Source organism: Nerophis ophidion, linkage group LG06, assembly GCF_033978795.1.
Source record: "Nerophis ophidion isolate RoL-2023_Sa linkage group LG06, RoL_Noph_v1.0, whole genome shotgun sequence".
In the NCBI taxonomy this organism is placed as follows: domain Eukaryota; kingdom Metazoa; phylum Chordata; class Actinopteri; order Syngnathiformes; family Syngnathidae; genus Nerophis; species Nerophis ophidion.
In genome coordinates this window covers 39099240-39122022 of record NC_084616.1, presented here as the reverse complement: position 1 = coordinate 39122022, position 22783 = coordinate 39099240, and the positions used below count along the sequence as shown (strand labels likewise).

Below are 22783 nucleotides of genomic sequence, written 5' to 3'. Positions count from 1 at the left end.
CCTGTATGTCAATGTGTCATTGACCGGGCTAACATGCTAATAAGCATTACACTAGGAGCTAAGCATTGTTAACATGTTTCCTCATATACTGGGTTAACCCATGCGCAGTGTTTATGGGGGGGAAGTGGAACTGCCCACAGAAAATCATCTACATGACATGCGAGTACACCCGTCACTGTGTTTTCATCATCCAGCCAATAAAATACTGCTGGGTCTACCCAATGTTAAATTTAGGTGAATAAACACGACATCTATTAAAAACTTTTAATCAACTCCTGCACAGAGGAAAAACTGGAAACACTTGCTCCCAACTTCCGGCCCATAAACACTGCGCATGCGTTAACCCAGTATATGGAGAAACCTGTTAACAATATCCCTATCTTTTATGAATTAAAAAAATAAATAGCACATGTTTCTTGAGAACAAGCACCATTACACGAAGCATTCGTTGCACGAACATACTAGCTTTGTTAGACAAGATCATAGACTGTATTGAACAATATAATTTACATACGAAATGTCCATTTCCATTTATTACAAGTAATTAGAAAACGTAGATGCCTGACTTGGGAGGAGATGAGCAAATTTGGCGTCAGATGAAAAAATCTACTTCGCCTCCACTTGTCTCCATCTTTCAAAAGCACCCCCGATACAAATCAGTGTTTTGTTCCTGGTTTTGTCATAAATAACTTCAGATTTGCTCCCCTCACCTCCCAGAGGGTGATCAAGGGTGATGGGTAATATGCAGAGAATAATTTGGCCACACCCAGTGTGTGTGTGACAATAATTGGTACTTACTTAGATTTACTAAGGTCTAACATGTTTAGTAACTTAACCAGTGGCAGGAGCCAGACGAAGTGGGCGGTGCGTCACCAGCAACCTGGATGTGACACACTCACTGACTTTTTTAATTGGTGAAACGGTGGAGGGCAGGGCATAGAAATGAAAACAATGACAAAATTTCAGAGCTGTAAATCTAATTTTAAAATGAACATATCCCAGCTAATCTACTGTTATCAGTTATGGAGGTATTCAAAAAGAACATGATTTATTAATGCCTTTTGACATATCATGGTCATGTAATGATGACTTGATATGAAATTTCTACATATGGCTCCTTTAATGCTAGCGAGTAAGACCTGATGTTTTGGGTGGGTCTCACGGGGTAAACTGGCATTCTCTATGTCAACTAATGGCAAGGATGATTGCAATTTAAATATTTTCCTAGTACGTTAAAACATAACAATTAGCTAAAAAATAGCTCATATCTCAAAACTATTTTAAGTTGCGGCACTTTTAAGTTGATACCACTATATATTACAAAACATTTTGCGGGTATCAACCACTAATATGATACCCATGCTTATACACTACTTTAGTACATTCAGAGCTGCTGATGGACTGGCTTTTACACAATGTCATGCTCATATTTCTCCTCCACAATCAGTAAGATGGAGATCTGTTTTGACAAACATATAGTGCCTTTGTATTTGAATGCAACCTCGTTTAGCATGTAGCTTCTGATTCAGTTCGCTCTTTTCTTCTTCTGTTTGCACGGATAATTGCTATGAATGTCCTTTTTGACTAATAATTGAAATGTCTCTTGTCAGACTATTTTTTTTTCATATTTGATATGTCTCACAAGTCCAACAATAGTGTTTTGGTAATGTGTTGGCCAAAAGCTAGCCTTAATGCTGAAATCCGGACAGTCTAAAAAGTCCTTTTAGTAAGTCCTACTGGGAACACACCCTATTGTGTGACAATAGCTTTATTTCTAATTTACTTTACCGGTAATGCTGCTTTATTTGGCCGTCCCCTCTGTCCTCCTCTTCAACAGAGTATGTGACATCAAGAGGCGCTTTTATGCACTTTTTACAAGTCACTGTAACTTCGCACTTGATCAACAATAGATGCCATATATCATGTACAATAAAACACATTAAGTAGTAGGACAGGAGGACATACATGTTAGCAACACTGGCATAGCTATGTGAGCTAAACTTCTAACATTACAAACATTTTATTTACAACATCATGATAGTTAGCCTATTTGCTCAAGAAATACAAAATGATCAAACTTACCGCACCAACGTCTGCAGCTGATTGACAGATATTTGGCGGAGCGCCTGGTTTTCGGACAGGGTTGTCAAACTTGTTTTAATTGCGGGACACATCACAGTTATGGCTGCCCTCAGAGGATTGCTTCTAACATATAATCGCCTCATGATATAATCACCCAATTGTCCATACATTTGATTATTTCAACAGACTTCTGGTAACTTGCGTTGAAATCATAAGTCAAGGTGACAAACAGATATTTAGGTATCTATTTTTGATAACAAAAACATCTTTGGAATGTATTGTTGCAGGATCAGATAATAATACAATTTAAAAGATATGCAATTGTATGCAAAACATGTTTCCTTGTCCAAATTGAAAAATCAAATACATTTGTCAATCAAGATTAGGTGCTTTATTGTCACGCATTATTCCCAGGCTGTGGAGGGCCTACTAAAATTATGTGGCCTTGAGTTCGACACCTATGCTGAATATGTCTAGATGAGTAGCAATGTGTTTTTTCTGAGGCATTATCTTAGTGCCTCAGAATTCACTAAAACGTACAACTTCTAAAAGGACTATTTGAGGGCCTCTTCTTTCAAAAGGGAGGGAGATGACGGATTTATCTCAGGTTTGGTGCTGATAAAGGGGCTCTTGAGACACATGTTACTGTTGGAAAGAACATCAATAAAGCGTAACTTTTGCATAATCAGAAAAGGAAATCTCAACATATTATACACATGGTCCTCTTTGACTTAGCCTACAAGCATGCTGGTGACTTAGATGGACTTTGGTGTTTGACATAGGGAAAGAAAACAATGCGTACACCCCTGAGGTTCCAGCTACCATTGGGAGCATTAAGGTCAATGCCATGCAGAGTGAGACCTACGGCACAACATCCTCTTTGTGTTTGCAGTACATTTGCCGCGTCGGGACAGTTCATAGAATCACTGACCGGGGGGATGTCAGAGTCCAGTACAGCAACAACATCCGCTGGACTTTTCATCCCGGGGCCCTCACCAAGGTATAGAATTTCCATTTCATCCCTTGAGAGTTTTTTTTTTTTGGTGTTGATCCAAAGAGTTTTCTTCAAAATATACCATATACAGCTACTTTGGTCATTCCCTTTATTTGTCCCAGGTGAATACGTTTGGAGTTGGGGAACTAGTGCGAGTGTTGGAGGACATAGATAGTGTCAAGAGGTTGCAGGCCGGCCACGGAGAATGGACAGACAGTATGGCTCCTGTACGCTCTCCTGTTCATGCTACACCAGCATTCATTATCACTCTAGTCAAATGACATGGAATTACTTGATATTCCCTAAAACAGTGGTTCTCAACCTTTTTTCAGTGATGTACCCCCTATGAACATTTTTTTAATTCAAGTACCCCCTAATCAGAGCAAAGCATTTTTGTTTAAAAAAGAGATAAAGAAGTAAAATACAGCACTATATCATCAGTTTCTGATTTATTAAATTGTATAACAGTGCAAAATATTGCTAATTTGTAGTGGTTTTTCTTGAACTGTTTGGAAAAAAAGTTATAACAAAACCTAAAAATATGTTGAAAAATAAACAATTGATTCGATTATGAATAAAGATTTTTACACATAGAAGTAATCGTCAACTTAAAGTGCCCTCTTTGGGGATTGTAATAGAGATCCATCTGGATTCATGAACTCAATTTTAAACATTTCTTCACAAAAAAATGTATCTTTAACATCAATATTTATGGAACATGTCCACAAAAAATCTAGTTGTCAACACTGAATATTGCATTGTTGCATTTTTTTTCACAGTTTATGAACTTACATTCATATTTTGTTGAAGTATTATTCAATAAATATATTTATAAAGGATATTTGAATTGTTGCTATTTTTAGAATGTTTTTAAAGAATCTCACGTACCCCTTTGCATACCTTTAAGTACCCCCAGGGGTACGTGTACCCCCATTTGAGAACCACTGCCCTAAAAGACTGTGAGAACAGCATCAACATATGAGATGAGTGAGAAGAGAGCTGGAATTATCCGTATTACCTGAGATGTTTCCGCCAGGTGCTTGGCCAGGTCGGCAAGGTGCTGAAAATGTACGCGGACGGCGACCTGCGCGTGACGTTCGGAGGCCACACGTGGACGTTCAACCCAGCATGCCTCTCGGCACAGCCTGGGGACATGGACGCCAACCTCATGACGGCCGAGAACCCCAACGAATCTGGAAGTAAGGCCTCTGCCAGGACCTAGGGGCTAATCGCGAGCGCTCCAGCTTATCTTTTCCCTCTGCTTTGTTCATTCATTGTCCCAATGATTCTATCTCTAGTATGCATGAGCTCATGTATTCAATGAAAGCATGTATTTCTGTCTCCTTTCAGCGTGTGTACTTAGGGTTTATTTATTGAAATGCTTTTTTAATCGCATGTCGTCATCTTGCAGGTTATCATGGCGCTCATCTTTTTGTCCTGATGAAAACTAATTTTGTGCATGTTTTGCTTCAGTTGTGTTGTACCTGTGTGCATGTTTTCACTGCATGGTGGATTGTCAATGACAATGCTAATAACCGCTCTTTCTTTGAGCTGCTGTTTAGGCCTCTGAATGACAACATTTTGCAAGCACACTGTCAAGATTGCACTTTTGAACTCAACAAATCCTTCGTATTTTTCCTCTTCTGTCACTGCTCAGGTACAGTCATCTCTGTGCTAGAGAAACTGCTGTCTCAGCCTACAGAGCAGGACAATCCCAGCCGGCTGGTCATTGAGGCAGCACACGGCAGTGCCAACAAAGTGCGGGAGTTCCTGCAAAAGTATCCTGACAAGGTGAGTGCAGTACTTTTACTGTTCTGCTGCAGTGCAAGTAGGGCTACAGCTATCGATTATTTTTGTAATCAATTAAGCTCTCGATTGGTTTCTTCAATTAATGGAGTAATCGGACAAAACAAGTGGCGGTCCATGCGTTTCTCACCCAGGCCTTTAGTGATGTCCTACTTAGTCCGACGGAAACGCTTTCAGGACACCCTAAAAGCCATCATGCAGTGTACTTAATGTAGTATTGAGCAAGTAACGAAAAGCTGTGCATGACTGGACAGCAGGGCTGGGCTATCTATCGCGGGTTTGTCTCTGTGCGATATAGAAAATGACTATATCGTGACATTCGAACATACGTTCTCACGCAGTTGCTTTTAGCTGCGGGCATTACACTGCATGCGTTTCTTCCTCTTTCTTGTCTCTCCTTCTCACAGACACTTAAAACAATTCCATCTTCTTACATTCGTCACACGTGCAACGTCACACGCCCTCCCCGAGTAGAGAGGTAGCAACATTGTAACATCAGCTGTGATGCTAACAGTGTGTTGCGAGTGGTAATATGAGAGAGAGAAGGTGCGAATCTGGTAACAAATGGAGGAAGAATTAAGTCCCAAGAAAAACAGCACGGGGTCCATCGTCTGGCGGTGGTTTGACTTCATGCGGGAACATGTTGGAACATTTATACGGCAGAAGCGTTGCTCCCAAAAGTATCAGCACTGCTAATTGTAGCATTATTTGAAAAGTCACCCGCTAGAGAATGAAGAGTGCTTCAAACTGTGCATGTCAACATCTCCGTTGGGTGCCACACCCGCAAAATGCCGAAGCAACTATTTCCACATCAACACCGTAGGATATATAATATTTGATATGCAGCTCATTTTTATGTGACACTTATTGACATATCTTGTGTGACATCATGCACAATAGTGCACGTTACTTGTTTTTGACTATTGTAGTGGCGTTCTGAACGAAAAGTTCACGTTAATTCAGTGTTGTTTTGATATGTCATCTTAGTGACATCATGCACAAAAGTGCACTAACAGCTCGTTTTAAAATGTCTCTGACAATCTTGCAATTTCTGTTTTGAAATGACATGAATGTTTGTGCCACTGCTTAATAACTGTTTAATAAATACTGTTTTGGTCAATTGACTTAATTGTGATTTCCCTCTCTGCATAAAAGTTTAAAATGAGCATATATTAATGCAGTATGAAGAAAAATGTTTTAATGTAGACACATAGAATCATCATACTGCTGTGAATATATGTACCAAGTGTTAATTCAAAGCTAATGCAAAATATTGAGATATATATCGTGTATCGCGATTTGGCCTAAAAATATCGAGATATTAAAAAAAGGCCATATCGCCCAGCCCTACTGGACAGTATGTAACAGACTTGTCCATAACATCTCAAAAACAAAAAATATTGTATTGGGGACTAGGCAAGGGTTATCTTGTGACCCAAAATTGGATCTGAGGCTAGGTATTTCAACAGTTCAACAGGTCAGAATCCTATCAGTGATATAGTTACAAAGATTGGAAGGGCTGTTTGTATTTCCAGGAAATGTGCTGATTTTGTGGATCCACCTCTTCTTTGTCGGATGTTAAGAGTTTAGTCTTGTGTCATCTGGACTATTGTTCTACAGGCTGGACGTTTTTGATGCAAGTGGTGAGATCAGTAAACTCCAGATTGTCCAGAATAGGGCAGCAAGGCTGGTTCTGGGTTGTTCACTAAGAACCAATGTTCACCAAATGAAAGCTTCTCTTTCCTGACTAACTGTGCAGAACAGGTTGTCAGCTAATAATCTCATATTGTTCAAATCAGTAACTGGTAGTAAAACTCCTGCTTTTCTCATGGCCCAAATAGTTCACAGTAGCACTATACATAATGATAATACCAGGGCGTCTAGTGAGGGGCATTTTGTACTCCCTCGTCCCAGGAAGAATGCTTTGCAGAAAACTTTTATTTATAGATCTGTATCGCTCCGGAATAACCTGCCTCGAATTCTCACCAGCATTGAAAGTAAACAGTTTTTTAAAAGGAAAGTAATATTTTATCTGAGTCTTTGAATTAGTTTGCTTGTTGATGATTTTGTTTGGTTATGTATTGTGTAGTAGTATTTATATGGTAATTATTATTCTGTGACTGTAAATTGTTTGCTTCTTCTCTTATTGATGCTTTTATTTTTTCTGTATTGTGTAGTTATAATTATATGCTTTTACTTGTAATTGTATTGAGTTTGTGGACCTCAACCCCAGGTAAACTAGTGGGATGTTGTGGCAACCACCTAATTAGGATCCTTAATAAAAATCAAATCAAATCAGTCTCAAGGCCTGTGGTCTGGACCGAGAGACCTAGGAGGCCAATCCCCAATATCGTTCCAACTGGCGCTCTGTTGTCATGGTGTAGCAGACTTCAATGAAAAACGTATCCATGAAGCCGAACAGAAGCGACAGCGCCATAAGACCAGAGACAGTTCCTCCCTCTCAGCCAACCACCCCCTAGCCATACCCTGCCCTCACTGTAGCCGGTCATTCCGTGCAATGATTGGCCTCATCAGCCATCTTGAACATGAAGTCACCTGGTCCTCTTCGAAAACGAAGGACGAACATATACTTAGTCCAAAATCTTCTCTCAAAATACCGTAATTTATGTCACCACATGGACACGGCTGGAAATACTATACAGAAACACACTTGCACTCTCCTGGGCATTGAATCACCTCAACAGTATTTTTTGGCTTATTTAACATTCAATAACCCCGCTTCAGCGATTAAAACATATCTTATGTGGTACTGTCAAAATTAAAAGAATTGTATGAAATGAATGAAATTAGTTGAATGAAATAAGTTTATTTCAGTCATATAATCAACCATCAACCATTTTGTGTGAGCAGTTTAACAGTACAGATTAGACATATTAACAATCATACATATTTACACACAAAAAGAAAACAAATGAAACATGAAAAAATTAAGAAATAAAATATTTGCACTCACAATTTGTAGCACCCATCCGACGCCGTATGAGCCAGTGGTACCGTAGTAGTCGGTTGATTCGTTTGAAAGTGGCGGGCAAACCATTCCGCCGCCGGTGTTGTGCAAAATTGTGATTGTCTCCCAAAAATGTATTTCCCTCGCTCGCTAAACCTGCATTGCTTGGCTTCGTCTGTCCACAGCGGATTACTAGGTGTAATACAAACTTTTTATCTTTGTGGTTGTTGTACGGGGGGGTTTTCAGTGACTTTCTATGGCTCGTATGGTTCCGGTGCCACTTCCTGTTTTCACAACTCATGATTGGATACTCACTTGGGAGTCCCAAGTGAGTATCCAATCACAGCGTTAGGCCAGCTAGAAGGCCTTACTGTCAACAACTTGTGATCTGATTGGAAATCGCAATGATCTATCACCTCAATGTGTTCGTTCACTAACAGTGCAAAGACGCCCGCATTGTTGATTCTGAAGGTTCCGGGCAGATTTAGTACAGCATGGCAACATAAGATAGCTGAATTCTGATTGGACACAAACTCTAAACCAAAAGCCTACTCTAAGCCGGAGTACCCGGAGGGAATCCACGCCATCAGGGGGAGAACTTGCAAACTCCACACAGGATCGAACCCAGGACCTTCGTATTGTGAGGCAGACGCACTAACCCCTCCTCCAACGTGCTCCCCTTCCTTATTCCTTATTATGCACCAATGACAATTATAGTTTGCTAGGTATCATTCATGAACGCCCGGAATTATGAGTATCAATATTACAAAAGTACATTTTTGCACGTTCTTTATATTCTGTATTGCTGCAGTAGATATAACAATGGATTTGGATTGTAATTCTTGTTTTACTGTATCACTTAGTTATCGTTTAGTGTATATTTTCGAAGTATTTGAATTACAAGTCTGTTCAAATTAAATGTCACAAAAGTCCACAAGATTAAAAAGGGTTTTGCATTGTTTTCCCATTGTATATTATAGTATTACTATACTATATTTTGTAAAAAGTAAAAAATAAAATTTCGAAATTAAGGAAAACATTAGTATAACAATTGTTATATTTACCAATTTCTTTTTAACATCTCAATCTGCATACAGCCAAAGGATAAAGGACATTTTAGGTCTCAATTCACTCTGAGAATTCTTGACAGTGTGAAAAACTAAGTCAAAGCGGAACCACCTACACACACCTTGACCCCACAGTCACCCTTATGATTCACACGGAGGGCATGGAGACCGTGACTCACTTATGACCTCAATAACTCCCGATGTGTTAATGAGCCCACAGGGGGTGAGAATGCCTCGGACTTCCCACTCGTCACTTTCAAATGTAGAATAATTTCACATGATAGATGACAATGCAGTCTCACGAGAAGAGATTTAGCACTCTATTACTACTGTATTATTATTAGTGCTTGACTTGGCTGTCCGTATGCACATGTGGAAAATATTGCTGCAGCACTCCATGATGCTGTCATTTGTCACTTTGTCACTGTACACATGTACAATGAGATTAAAAGCAGCTCGTTACTGTAATAACTAATTCAAAATAATATAATAAAGCCCAAATAGTTGTCATCAATTACATTTTCTTTTTTAAAAAGTGTTTTCAAGTAACTACAAAATATAAATAAGTCTTACTGTATAAAAGTATAATATTTTATACAAAACCCTAATAAAGGGAGAAAAAGCGATTAATCACTCAGGGTCACCTCTCCCAATAAGCAGATCACGCACTGTGCATAGAACCCTGCAATCCAATCCAATCCACTTTATTTATATAGCACATTTAAACAACAAAAATGTTTCCAAAGTGCTGCACAACAATATTAAAAACAATATTCGAATATTATCCTTAGCTCCACCAATGACTGAATAAAAACAAAAAATAAATACATTTAAAACCAAAATATAAAAAAAATAATTTGCGATTTGTGATATAAAACCAATATAAAAACAATATAAAAATAAATATGATTAAAAACGATTTTAAAGGGCAAAAACCAATTAAAACAGTGAATAGAAATCAACATTTTAAAAAACACAGAGGACCACACAACTAACGTAGTGTTAAAAACCAAAGAATAAAAGTGGGTGTTAAGACGAGACTTAAAACACTCCACTGTGGGAGCAGTTGGAACATGGAGGGTCAGAATGTTCCAGAGCTTAGGGCCGACCATGGAGAAGGCCATGTCTCCCCTGGTTTTAAGTCTGGTCTTGGGCATCCCGAGCTGGAGCTGGCTCTCGGACCTGAGAGTGCACGCAGAAGTGTAAATTTGGATGAAGTCCGAGATATACTGAGATGCCAGTCCATGTGAAGCTTTAAAAATAAACAGCAAGGTTATAAAATAAATTCTAAAATGAACATGGAGTCAGTGCAAACTCTGAAGTGCTCGCGTTTCCTGGCCCCTGTTAAAATTTGTGCTGCCGTGTTCTGGACTAACTGCAAACGGGAGAGAGCGTTCTGGCTAATGCCAGCATAAAGTGCATTTCAGTAGTCCAGGCAACTTGAAATAAAAGCATGCACGACTTGTTCAAAAGTTAAAAGATAAAAACGGTTTTACCTTTGCTAAAAGACGAAGATGATAAAAACACTATTTTAAAACGCCATTGACTTGTTTGTCATGTTTAAAATCACTGTCTATAGTGACTCCCAAGGCTGGTGACTTTGGGACGCACATCATTTTGCAATGGTCCCAAGTCAGTAAAACTAAAATTTCCGTTTTTTTCTCATTCATTATTAGCACCCTGCAATCCGTTAGGGGTCACGTTTTCCGTGAATAAGCTCATGTAAAATGTCAATTAATGCCAGACAAGGTGCTTCATATAAAATTTTACCGCAAACATATTCCTAGCCCCTTCCTGTTCGGAAAATCTCCACATTTATTCTCATTGTCCACTGTGGTGCGCTGCATTAGTGCTGGGCTGGTTAACTGTTGTTGCCTGGTGATTTGTCAGAAAGGTATGCCCATGTATGATTTATTATGGTCTAGTGGTGTCCATCTGCCCTGAGATCAGTAGGTTGTGAGTTCAAACCCCGGCCAAGTCATACCAAATATTATAAAAATGGGACCCATTACCTCCCTGCTTGGCATTCAGCATAAAGGGTTGGAATTGGGAGTTAAATCACCAAAAAAACCTTTCCGGGCGCGGCCGCCGCTGCTGCCCACTGCTGCCCACTGCTCCTCTCACCTCCCAGGGGGTGATCAAGGGTGATGGGTCAAATGCAGAGAAAAATTTCGCCACACTTGGTGTGGTGTGTGTGTGACAATCATTGGCACTTAAACTTTAACTTTAAATAATTATTTTCTTACATAAACTATTTTTAGTGCAAAACAAGCCTCAATTTTAGCCCTTCATGCCTTTGAGACGTTTGTGATTAATGGCTATGTAAGTAAACTTTGATTGATTATTTATTGATTGAAATTAAAAATGTTTAAAAAGTACAAAAATCGTTTAAAAAAAAATAGAAAAAGTATGAAAACATTTTGTAATGGGGGTGAGGGGACTCATATAAAAATTCTGCTTAGTGCCCCAATTTAGTCAGGGGTAGCCCTAAAAACACTATACAGTTAGCATCACCGTTTTATAAGTAACAGGGTTCAAAGTGTATTTAAGAAGTAGCATCTTACAGCATACTTGCCAACCCTCCCGATTTTCCGGGGGGACTCACAAATTTCAGTGTCCCTCCCGAAAATCTCCCGGGGCACCCATTCTCCCGAATTTCTCCCGATATCCACCCGGACAACAATATTGGGGGCGTGTCCTAAAGGCACTGCCTTTAGGGTCCTCTCTCACCTGAAAAGGAAACTATTATATATGTCTCCGTTATCCATAGGTTTATCTATAACCCATAAAGTAGGCAGGCAGGGAGCTATTTCTCAGCGTGTTTATTCCAGCCGGCACCTTAATACACTGACACACAACATCCGGATTCCCATCATACATTGCTTCAAAACTGCGGCAAGTAGTAATGTCCAAAAACATAACAGAGACGAAGCAGAATAATGAAGAAGAGACAAGTAAGAAGAAGAAATACGCTTGCAAGTTCCAAAATGATTGGAAAAAATTATTTCAGTTCATCCAGGACAGCTCAAAGGGGAAGAGGTATGCTGCCGGCAAATTTCGTAGATCAGACTTCTCCATTGAACACGGTGGCTGAACGGATATACTCTTATTATATATATATATATATATATATATATATATATATATATATATATATATATATATATATATATATATATATATATATATATATATATATATATATATACATATATGTATATGTGTGGGTGTGTATACATGTGTGTGTGTATATATATATGTGTATATATGTATATATACATATGTGTGTGTGTATGTATATATATATATATATATATATATACAGGACTGTCTCAGAAAATTAGAATATTGTGATAAAGTCCTTTATTTTCTGTAATGCAACTAAGAACATGAAAATGTCATACATTCTGGATTCATTACACATCAACTGAAATATTGCCTTTTATTATTTTAATATTGCTGATTATGGCATACAGCTTAAGAAAACTCAAAAATCCTATCTCAAAAAATTAGAATATTTCCTCAGACCAAGTAAAAAAAAAAAGATTTATAACAGCAAAACAAAATCAAAGATTTGAAAATGTCAATTAATGCACTCAGTACTTGGTTGGGAATCCTTTTGCACGGATTACTGCATCAATACGGCGTGGCATGGAGGCGGCCTGTGGCATTGCTGAGGTGTTATGGATGCCCAGGATGCTTCAATAGCAGCCTTCAGCTCATTTGCATTATTGGGTCTTGGTGTCTTTCAGCTTCTTCTTCACAATACCCCACAAATTCTCTATGGGGTTTAGGTCAGGAGAGTTGGCAGGCCAATCAAGGACAGTAATGCCATGGTCAGTACACCAGTTACTGCTGGTTTTGGCACTGTGAGCAGGTGCCAGATCATGCTGGAAAATTAAATCATTATCTCCATAGAGCTTTACAACAGATGGAAGCATATACACAGCTGCATTGACTCTGGACTTGATGAAACACAGTGGACCAAAACCAGCAGCTGACATGGCTCCCCAAACCATTGCTGACTGAGGGAACTTCCGTTGTCTAGAGTTCAGGAGTGGCTTGACCATGGGAATACGGCTATTGAAGCTGTATCTTTTGAAAAGCTCTATGGAGATGATTATTTGATTTTCCAGCATGATCTGGCACCTGTCCACAGTGCCAACACCACCATTAACTGGTGTACTGACCATGGCTTTACTGTCCTCCATTGGCCTGCCAACTCCCCTAACCTGAACCTCATAGAGAATTTGTGGGTTATTGTGAAGAAAAAGCTGAAAGACACCAGGCCCAATAATGCAAATGAGCTAAAGGCCGCTATTAAAGCATCCTGGGCATCCATAACACCTCAGAAATGCCACAGGCAGATTGCCTCCATGCCACATCGTATTGATGCAGTAATCCGTGCAAATGGATTCCCAACCAAGTACTGAGTGCATTAATTGACATTTTCAAATGTTTGATTTTGTTTTGCTGTTATAAATCCTTTTTTTTACTTGGTCTGAGGAAATATTCTTATTTTTTGAGATAGTATTTTTGAGTATTCTTAAGATGTATGCCATAATCGGCAATATTAAAACAATAAAAGGCTTGCAATATTTCAGTTGATGTGTAATGAATCCAGAATGTATGACATTTTCATGTTTTTAGTTGCATTACAGAAAATAAAAGACTTTATCACAATATTCTAATATATATACTGTGTGTATATATATATATATATATATATATATATATATATATATATATATATATAAGAAATATTTGAAAATATATACAGCCCCCCATCACCCCACCTCAACAACACCCCACCCCCACCATCTGCCGATCTCCCGAATTCGGAGGTCTTAAGGTTGGCAAGTATGTCTCACAGTTAGGAATTTACGGTAAGTATTTAAACAACACTGCTGTGATTTTGTGTCATAAAGGTGCTGAAGGTAAATATTTATGATGGTCTTATGTTTACTCCTGCCGGAGCTGGTCACACCTCTTATTAGGATTACGTCTCACGTGTGTGAGCAACGTGGTTGCCATTCATGCTCAGATTATTCCCAGCCTACCTAGATTCAGTTCATCCAAGCTCACTTTCACTCCGAATGAATCTTCAACTGTGTTTTTGCTCCTGCCAGGTGGACATCAAGAACCAGGGCAAGACTGCACTGCAGGTGGCTGCACACCAAGGCCACATGGAGGTGGTGAAGGCCTTGCTTCAGGCCAACGGCTCCATCGAAGTCAAAGATGAAGATGGAGACACGGCGCTTCACTACACTGCGTTTGGGTGAGAACACAGCTGCTTCTTTATTGCCTTCAAAACAAACAGTAATACAATAATAGATAAGTAATAAATACAACTGACATGAGAGTTCAGAGTGACAAGATAATCCAAACACAGATTAGTTATTGTCTAATGAAGTGTCTTTCAACCTTTTCTGAGCTAAGACACATTTTCTTCAATGAAAAAATCCCGAGGCGCACAACCAGCAGAAATCATTGAAAAATTTAACTCACCAGCTGATACAGACAATAAAAAGTTGTTTTCGCTATTGTTGGATATTAATTCAAACCATAACAGCCGTGCTTCACACTATAATCTTGTCTCAAAGTCAACCTCAAGTCATATCACGCTGTGACTTATTTTAAGGTTTTTGACGTTTTTTCTGTGTGTCGTGTTTTAGTTCTTGTCTTGCGCTCCTATTTCGGTGGCTTTTCCTGTTTTGTTGGTATTTTCCTGTAGCAGTCTTCCTTAAACGCTATTCTCTGCACCTGCTTTGTTTTGGCAAATAAAACTATTAAGTTGTGCAGACGCTATCCTTCTTTGTGGGGACATTGTTGATTGTCATATCATGTACGGATGTACTTTATGGTCGCCGTCTGCACCATGTGCTGTAAGTCTTTGCTGTCGTCCATCATTCTGTTTTTGTTTACTTTGCAGCTTCTAGTTTAATTTTGCATAGCCATCCCTAAGCTTTAATGCCTTTTTTTAGCGGCACTCGCCTTTTGTCTATTTTTGGTTTAAGCATTAGATACCTTTTAACTGCACATTTCCTCCCGCTGTCGCTTGCATATAGTGATCACGACAAACCATGTTCCTAACATTTACAAAGCAATTACCTACCTGCTGCCACCTACTGATATGGAAGAGAACTACAAGGTTACTCTGCCGAACTCTAGACAGCACAGACACTCAACAACGGCACATTAATTGCAGATTATAATTACTGGTTTGCAAAAAAATATTTCTAGCCCAACTAGGTGAAATTACATAATCTCCCACGGCACACTAGTGTGCTGCGGCACAGTGGTTGAAAAACACTGGCCTAATGAGCCAGCTATATCCTCTAATCTGACTGACACATGCTCAGCGGCCTCCATCTCTTTGGAAGTAAACACTAGTTAAAAACTGTTTTGTGCGGGCATCCGACAGGATACCTCAAACTTTAGCTTCTCATCAGTAGTGTCTGCTTGGAAGTGTCAGTGATAAATATTGTGTTGATTAATTTCCTGTATCGCTTCTGTGATCCAGTAATCAGGCCGAGATTGCACGGCTGTTGTTGAGCAAAGGAGCGAACGTCAATCTCTTGAACAACTCCATGTGCACGTCACTCCACATCGCTGTCAACAAGGGCTTCACCGACGTAGTTCGCGTCCTCACCGAACATTCAGCCGACGTCAATCTCCAGGTAGGTGGACTTACTATTCCTTAATATTGCTGTTGATATTTCATACACAACCCTTTGGAACTCCTAGAAATACTACTAGCATGCTGTCTTTTGAAGAATTCTGGCAATTACAGACATTAATACTATTTGACAGTGACTTTTAAATCACTTATTATAGCGTTGGAGTGTTTTGTCCTGAGGAATTTTTAAATTGTCTCACTTGCCCGAAGCTGGCTCATAGTTCTGTTAACGGCGTCTCTTTCTGCTTGAGTAGTGTGGCTACTCAACTAAAAACATGCAATTGCCGTCTCCAGCTGTTTGTGTTTTCTACTCTCAACTACGTACCAAATACTGAGTTCATTCCTACACAACTTTGTGGACGGGAGTGGTGTATGGTTCAAGGAAGATTAGAATCCGATTAAGAATCTGGACAAAGGTGTTGATGGTGCTTTGGCATCAATGCAATCGTCCATTTTCCAGAATTATAATGCCACGACTTCTTTAAACCAAAAAGTAGCCTACTCACTAAACAAAGATATGGTCAGACAAGCACAAATCAAAGGCGCCACATTTTATTTTCTACTTTTATTCTTAATACAGTGGTACTTATTATAAGCGACTGGCTTTCATAGCTTGCGTATTTCTCTCGTTACATCTGGCAATACTGTTTCCGTTGTGTAACAGTAGGAACTGGAATATTGCTCTTTATGTTCCACACGATCGTATTTGAGTAACGAGCCGGAGAAGCCAGCTGACACAAAGCGAAATGTACGAATGTCTGTACCAAAAGTAATGTTCGACTGTCCAGTTTGTTGAGTCAGGACGAGACGGAACAAACTGGAAGACGTCAAACACAGCATCGTCATCATCTCAATATGGGCAGCGTATCTCGGTTGTTAGAGCATCGGTGCCAGCAACCTGAGGGTTCCAGGTTTGATTCCCGCTTCCACCATCCTAGTCACTGCCGTTGTGTCCTTGGACAAGAGCCACCCACACTGGTTTAAATGTTGCTTAAAGATGAAGATAATGGGTTTCAAAAGCGCTTTGAGTCACTCGAGAAAAGGCGCTATATAAATATAATTCACTGCACTTCATAATATTTTTCTGGATAAATGTTCGTCGTTTGGACAATGCTGTTTGCAGTTTGTGTTATGCGGACTGAAGTTACAGCGGGATTTGGCTCGCCTAGTCAGCTGCTAACAGGTAGGACATGTTCTTAATGCTTTATTTGTGTGATTTAGACCTCCGCTTGCTCTACTTCACACAATCTGTCTTACTTCCGATGATTTTTAGTGCAGGATTGTATCAATTTCTGAGTTTTATTGCTCAAAATATTTTGTTAGTTGTGTAAACGAAGCAGGAACGGCAACATGTAATAATATATTAACCCGTTATTGCTCAAACGGTACAACACTGTTTCAAAAACCACCAAAAATTACTTCAACCGACAGTGAGAACTCATGGTATACTAGCAACTTAAAGCACAACAAAAAGAGGAGAGACAGCTCGTATCTCAAATTACTCGTAAATTGAGGTACTCGTGAGTTGAAGTACTACTGTATGTTGGTCTGTGTGCTTTACTTGGTGACGGCGTGGCGCAGTGGAAGAGTGGCCATGCGCAACCCGAGGGTCCCTGGTTCAATCCCCACCTTGTACCAACCTCGTCACATCCGTTGTGTCCTGAGCAAGACACTTCATCCTTGCTCCTGATGGGTGCTGGTTAGCGCCTTGCATGGCAGCTCCTTCCATCAGTGTGTGAATGTGTGTGTAAATGGGTAAATGTGGAAGTAGTGTCAAAGCGCTTTGAGTACCTTGAAGGTAGAAAAGCGCCATACAAGTACAACCCATTTATCATTTATCATTTATATATGTTTGCAATAACAAATACCCGCATCGAATCAAAACATTTTTAACTTGTACTTTTTTTTTTATTCCAACGCAGGATTCTTACGGAGACACACCGTTGCACGATGCCATTGCTAAAGATTTCCGCAATATCATCGAGATCCTGGTCGCGGTGCCCAACATTGACTTTACTCATCAGAACCACAGAGGATTTAACCTCTTGCACCATGCTGCACTCAAAGGAAACAAACTGTGAGTGAAACATTTGATTATTTGGGCCCCTGGGTTAAATGTACAACCTCTTTTTGCTCTAAAATCCAAATGATTCTTTTTTTTTTTTCACTATTGCCATCCTTAATGCATATTAATTTTCTGCTTCAAAAAGAGTTCCACCTTATTCATCTAATACAAAAAAAAAAAAGAATTGAATTATATTTGTAACACTATTACGTTTTGAAGCATATCCAGGCCGGGCCAGGCCATCATATCCACCATTTTTTCTAAGAGTGAATGTGCTAGAGGTCTTTAGACTTGAAAGACTTGATATTTTTCACAGTCCACCAAGTGTGCCTAACCACAATAGGGTTTTGGAAGCCCTTTATATTCAGGTAATTCCTGAATATATTTTACACCCCCCACCCTAGATTGAGTGTTGCCACTGTGCTCACTGAGAGACACATCTGTCATGCTTTCATTACACTTGTGGAAACATTTACATTGTAATGGCAACATTATCTTAGGCAGTCTTTTTAAAGAGGGAAGAAATGGCTCCCAAGAATCCTGTAAAGTTGATTATGGTCTCCAACTGAATACAAAAACCACAGAATGGACCAAGAGCAAAATAAGATGTAGTGGGTCTTATTCTAAGCACTGATATGCTATTGTATTGCCGTTGTATAATACACAAGTAATAGAATCATAAAAGTAATGTCATGGCGACATTACGGAAGAATACTGACTCACGACTCATTCTTATGCCATGTAGTAGCACAAAGGCATCTTTTTATTTTTCATTGCGTTTTTTTAGAAGAACACAGAATCTGCTTTGTCTTCCTATTGATAAACAGTTCAACTGCTGGTTTCTGTCTAAACTTGTGTCATGTGCCTGACACTGGCTAAAATTGCCTTTTTTTTGAGTAGTGTATATTGAGACACAGAAATGTTATAATAGAATAAGGTCAGTTCAATGTGAGTCAAAACACACCTCAAAGTGATGAAATTCATCCATTGCCCGTGCAAAAGATGGATTCGTATTAGGCTAAAAAAGAGAAGCATTGTCTACTCCAGGGGTTTTAGCCTTTTTTGCCTCGCCGCCCAATTTGTCTGTTACAGGGGGACCCGGCGCCCACTTAAATATTAACTCTGAATTGGAAATCTTACTCTTGATTTTACAAACCCTGTTTTCATATGAGTTGGGAAATTGTGTTAGATGTAAATATAAACGGAATACAATGATTTGCAAATCCTTTTCAACCCATATTCAATTGAATGCACTACAAAGACCAGATATTTGATGTTCAAACTCTTAAACTTCATTTTTTTTGCAAATAATAATTAACCTAGAATTTCATGGCTGCAACACGTGCCAATAGTTGGGAAAGGGCATGTTCACCACTGTGTTACATCACATTTTCTTTTAACAACAGTCAATAAACGTTTAGGAACTGAGGAATCTATTTGTTGAGGTTTTGAAAGTGGAATTCTTTACCATTCTTGCTTGATGTACAGCTTAAGTTGTTCATATGTCCGGAGTGGTGTTGTCATATTTTTCGCTTCATAATGCGCCACACATTTTCGTTGGGAGACATGTCTAGACTGCAGGCGGGCCAGGAAAGTACCCACACTCTTTTACTACAAAGCCACGCTGTTGTAACACGTGGCTAGGCATTGTTTTGCTGAAATAAGCAGGAGCGTCCATGATAACTTTGCTTGGATGACAACATATGTTGCTCCAAAACCTGTATGGACCATTCAGCATTAATGGTGCCTTCACATATGTGTATGTTACCCATGCCTTGGGCACTAATGCACCCCCATACCATCACAGATGCTGGCTTTTGAACTTTGCGCCTATAACAATCCGGATGGTTATTTTCCTCTTTGTTCCGGAGGGCACCACGTCCACAGTTTCCAAATATAATTTTAAATGTGGACTCGTCAGACCACCAAACACTTTTCCACTTAGCATCAGTCCATCTTAGATGAGCTCGGGCCCAGCGAAGCCGGCGGCGTTCCTTTGTGTTGTTGATAAATGGCTTTCGCGTTGCAGAGTACAGTTTTAACTTGGACTTACAGATGTCCCGACCGACTGTAGTTACTGACAGTGGTTTTATGAAGTGTTCCTGTGCCCTTGTGGTGATATCCTTTACACACTGATGTCGGTTTTTGATGCAGTACCGCCTGAGGGTTCAAAGGTCCATAATATCATCGCTTACGTGCAGTGATTTCTCAAGATTCTCTGAACCTTTTGATGATTTTACGGACCGTAGACGGTAAAATCCCTAAATTCCTTGCAATAGCTCGTTGAGAAATGTTGTTCTAAAACTGTTCGACAATTTGCTTACAAATTGGTGACGCTCGCTCCATCCTTGTTTATGAATTACTTAGCATTTCATGGAAGCTGCTTTTATCCCCAATCATGGCACCCACCTGTTCGATCTTACAAATAAGTGTTTGATGAGCATTCCTCAACTTTATCAGTATTTATTGCCACCTTTCCCAACTTCTTTGTCACGTGTTGCTGGCATGAAATTCTAAAGTTAATGATTATTTGCAGAAAAAAAAAATATTTATCAGTATTAAAGGCCTACTGAAATGAGATTTTCTTATTTACACGGGGATAACAGTTCCATTCTATGTGTCATACTTGATAATTTCGCGATGTTGCCATATTTTAGCTGGAATCCACCGCTTTCCACCAACAGCATTGTTCTTTATTGTCTCCATTATTAAATGAACAAATTGCAAAAGATTCAGCAACACAGATGTCCAAAATACTGTGTAATTATGCGTTTAAAGCAGACGACTTTTAGCTGTGTGTGTGCGCAGCGCTAATATTTCCTCACACGTCACGCGTATACGTCATCATTCCGCGACGTTTTTAACAAGAAATTCCCGGGAAATTTAAAATTGCAATTTAGTAAACTAAACAGGCCGTATTGGCATGTGTTGCAATGTTAATATTTCCTCATTGATATATAAACTATCAGACTGTGTGGTCGGTAGTAGTGGGTTTCAGTAGGCCTTTAACATCAAATATATTGTCTTTGTAGCATATTCAACCGAATATGGGTTGAAAATGATTTGCAAATCATTGTATTCCGTTTATATTTACATGTAACACAATTTCCCAACTCATATGGAAACGGGGTTTGTATTTCTATTCTACTTATTATAAACCTTAAAGGGGAACTGCACTTTTTTGGAATGATGCCTATCGTTCACAATCATTATGAAGGACATGACGATTGATGTTATGTTGGGTCCACTATTGACTAAACCAGTGGTTCTCAAATGGGGGTACGTCTACCCCTGGGGGTACTTGAAGGTATGCCAAGGGGTACGTGAGATTTTTAAAAATTATTCTAAAAATAGCAAAAATTCAAAAATCCTTTATAAATATATTTATTGAATAATACTTCAACAAAATATAAATGTACAGTCAGTTCATAAACTGTGAAAAGAAATGCAATATTCTGTGACGTCTCACTGGGTTGTGAGTCTTTCCTTACTCTTATGTGGGCGCTGAACTACCGATGTCGTTGTGGCTTGTGCAGCCCTTTGAGACATTTAAGATTTAGGGCTATATAAATAAACATTGATTGATTGATTAACATTGATTGTTTGATTGATTGATGTTATTTTTTATTTTTGGGGGGATTCTATATATTAAATAAATACGATCAAAAGTCGTCTTACAAGAGAGCCTAGAGAAGCCGCACGATTCCGCCTGCAAATCCCTTAAAAAAAAATCCAAACACCTTCATTAAGGTTGTGTATACATGATGTAAGTAATTATGTAATGTAGTAACGGGCAGATTTATAATAACATTTAATGTTTACGTATTTTGATCATTTTAAGCATACGCTGCGCATTAATTAAAAAAAAGCATAATTTTTGCTATTTTTTTGCTTCATTACTGATTATTATTCACTGCAGACTTTATGAGGGCCAACAAACATAATAAAACATCACTTACCATGCAAGGTCTGCTGTATTTAGGATGTCTACTGCTGTGAAGGTTAATATATTCCCATTTGGGTGAAGAATCTGTCATAATCCTTAAGAAGAAACTGGGTGGGGGGCAGAGGTGGGTAGAGTAGCCAGAAATTGTACTCAAGTAAGAGTACTGTTACTTTAGAGTTTTATTACTCAAGTAAAAGTAAGGAGTAGTCACCCAAATGTTTACTTGAGTAAAAGTAAAAAGTATGTTGTGAAAAAACTACTCAAGTACTGAGTAACTGATGAGTAACCTGTTTGTTTAACGATTACGGCAACAAATAATGCACAAAAACATAAAAATAGCAACGAGCAAATTCAGAGTCAGGAATATCTCTTAAGCAACTAAATCAATAATATATATTAAATAATACTACATTAAAATAAAAAAAATAAGGCACATTGAGCCGCAAGAACTTAACAGCACCATAGGCTCAGTAGGCATTGATTGATTGATTGAAACTTGTATTAGTAGATTGCACAGTACAGTACATATTCCGTACAATTGACCACTAAATGGTAACACCCCAATAAGATTTTTAAAGTTAATCAATTACTTAATAAATGACCAAGTCGAGCTGATCTACCTCATATATACATATACATACACACACATATCATATATATATATATATATATATATATATATATATATATAAATATATAATGCATAAATTTATACATACAGTATATAATTTTTATTTTTTGCCATTTTTGTTCACATGTTAAAGGTGTTTTAATGAATATACATGCATGTTTAACACATAGATTCCTATCTTTCATGAAGACAAGAATATAAGTTGGTGTATTACCTGATCCTGATGACTTGCATTGATTGGAATCAGACGTCCATGTTTTCAAATGGTGGAGAAAAAAAAGTTCCTCCTTTCTGTCCAATACCACATGAAACTTGTTGGTTTTTGGCATCTTATTAGTCCAGCTTCTATATTCGTTTTTATACACTTTACAAGAAATACATTGGCGGCAAACTCTGTAGTTTGCTAGCTTGTTTGCGCTGGCTTTCAGAGACTCTTATTTTGTTAGCGCAGGCGCGATGGAGCGGCACTTTTATTGTGAAGACAGGAACTGTGCGATCAGTCTTTAGGCTTTTGAAGGGAAGTACGGTTGAAATAAAAAGTGTCT

The 22783-nt window shown here is 38.8% G+C and overlaps 1 protein-coding gene across 1 annotated transcript in view; it reads left to right on the top strand.

Moving 5' to 3' along the window:
* Nucleotides 1–22783, top strand: part of mib2 (MIB E3 ubiquitin protein ligase 2) — a 135646-nt gene that overhangs the window by 83486 nt on the left and 29377 nt on the right. The window contains 7 exon segments of the mRNA XM_061903694.1: nucleotides 2975–3082; nucleotides 3199–3303; nucleotides 4113–4275; nucleotides 4734–4867; nucleotides 14047–14195; nucleotides 15441–15597; nucleotides 17519–17673. Of these exon segments, the coding sequence (XP_061759678.1) occupies nucleotides 2975–3082; nucleotides 3199–3303; nucleotides 4113–4275; nucleotides 4734–4867; nucleotides 14047–14195; nucleotides 15441–15597; nucleotides 17519–17673 (971 nt within the window).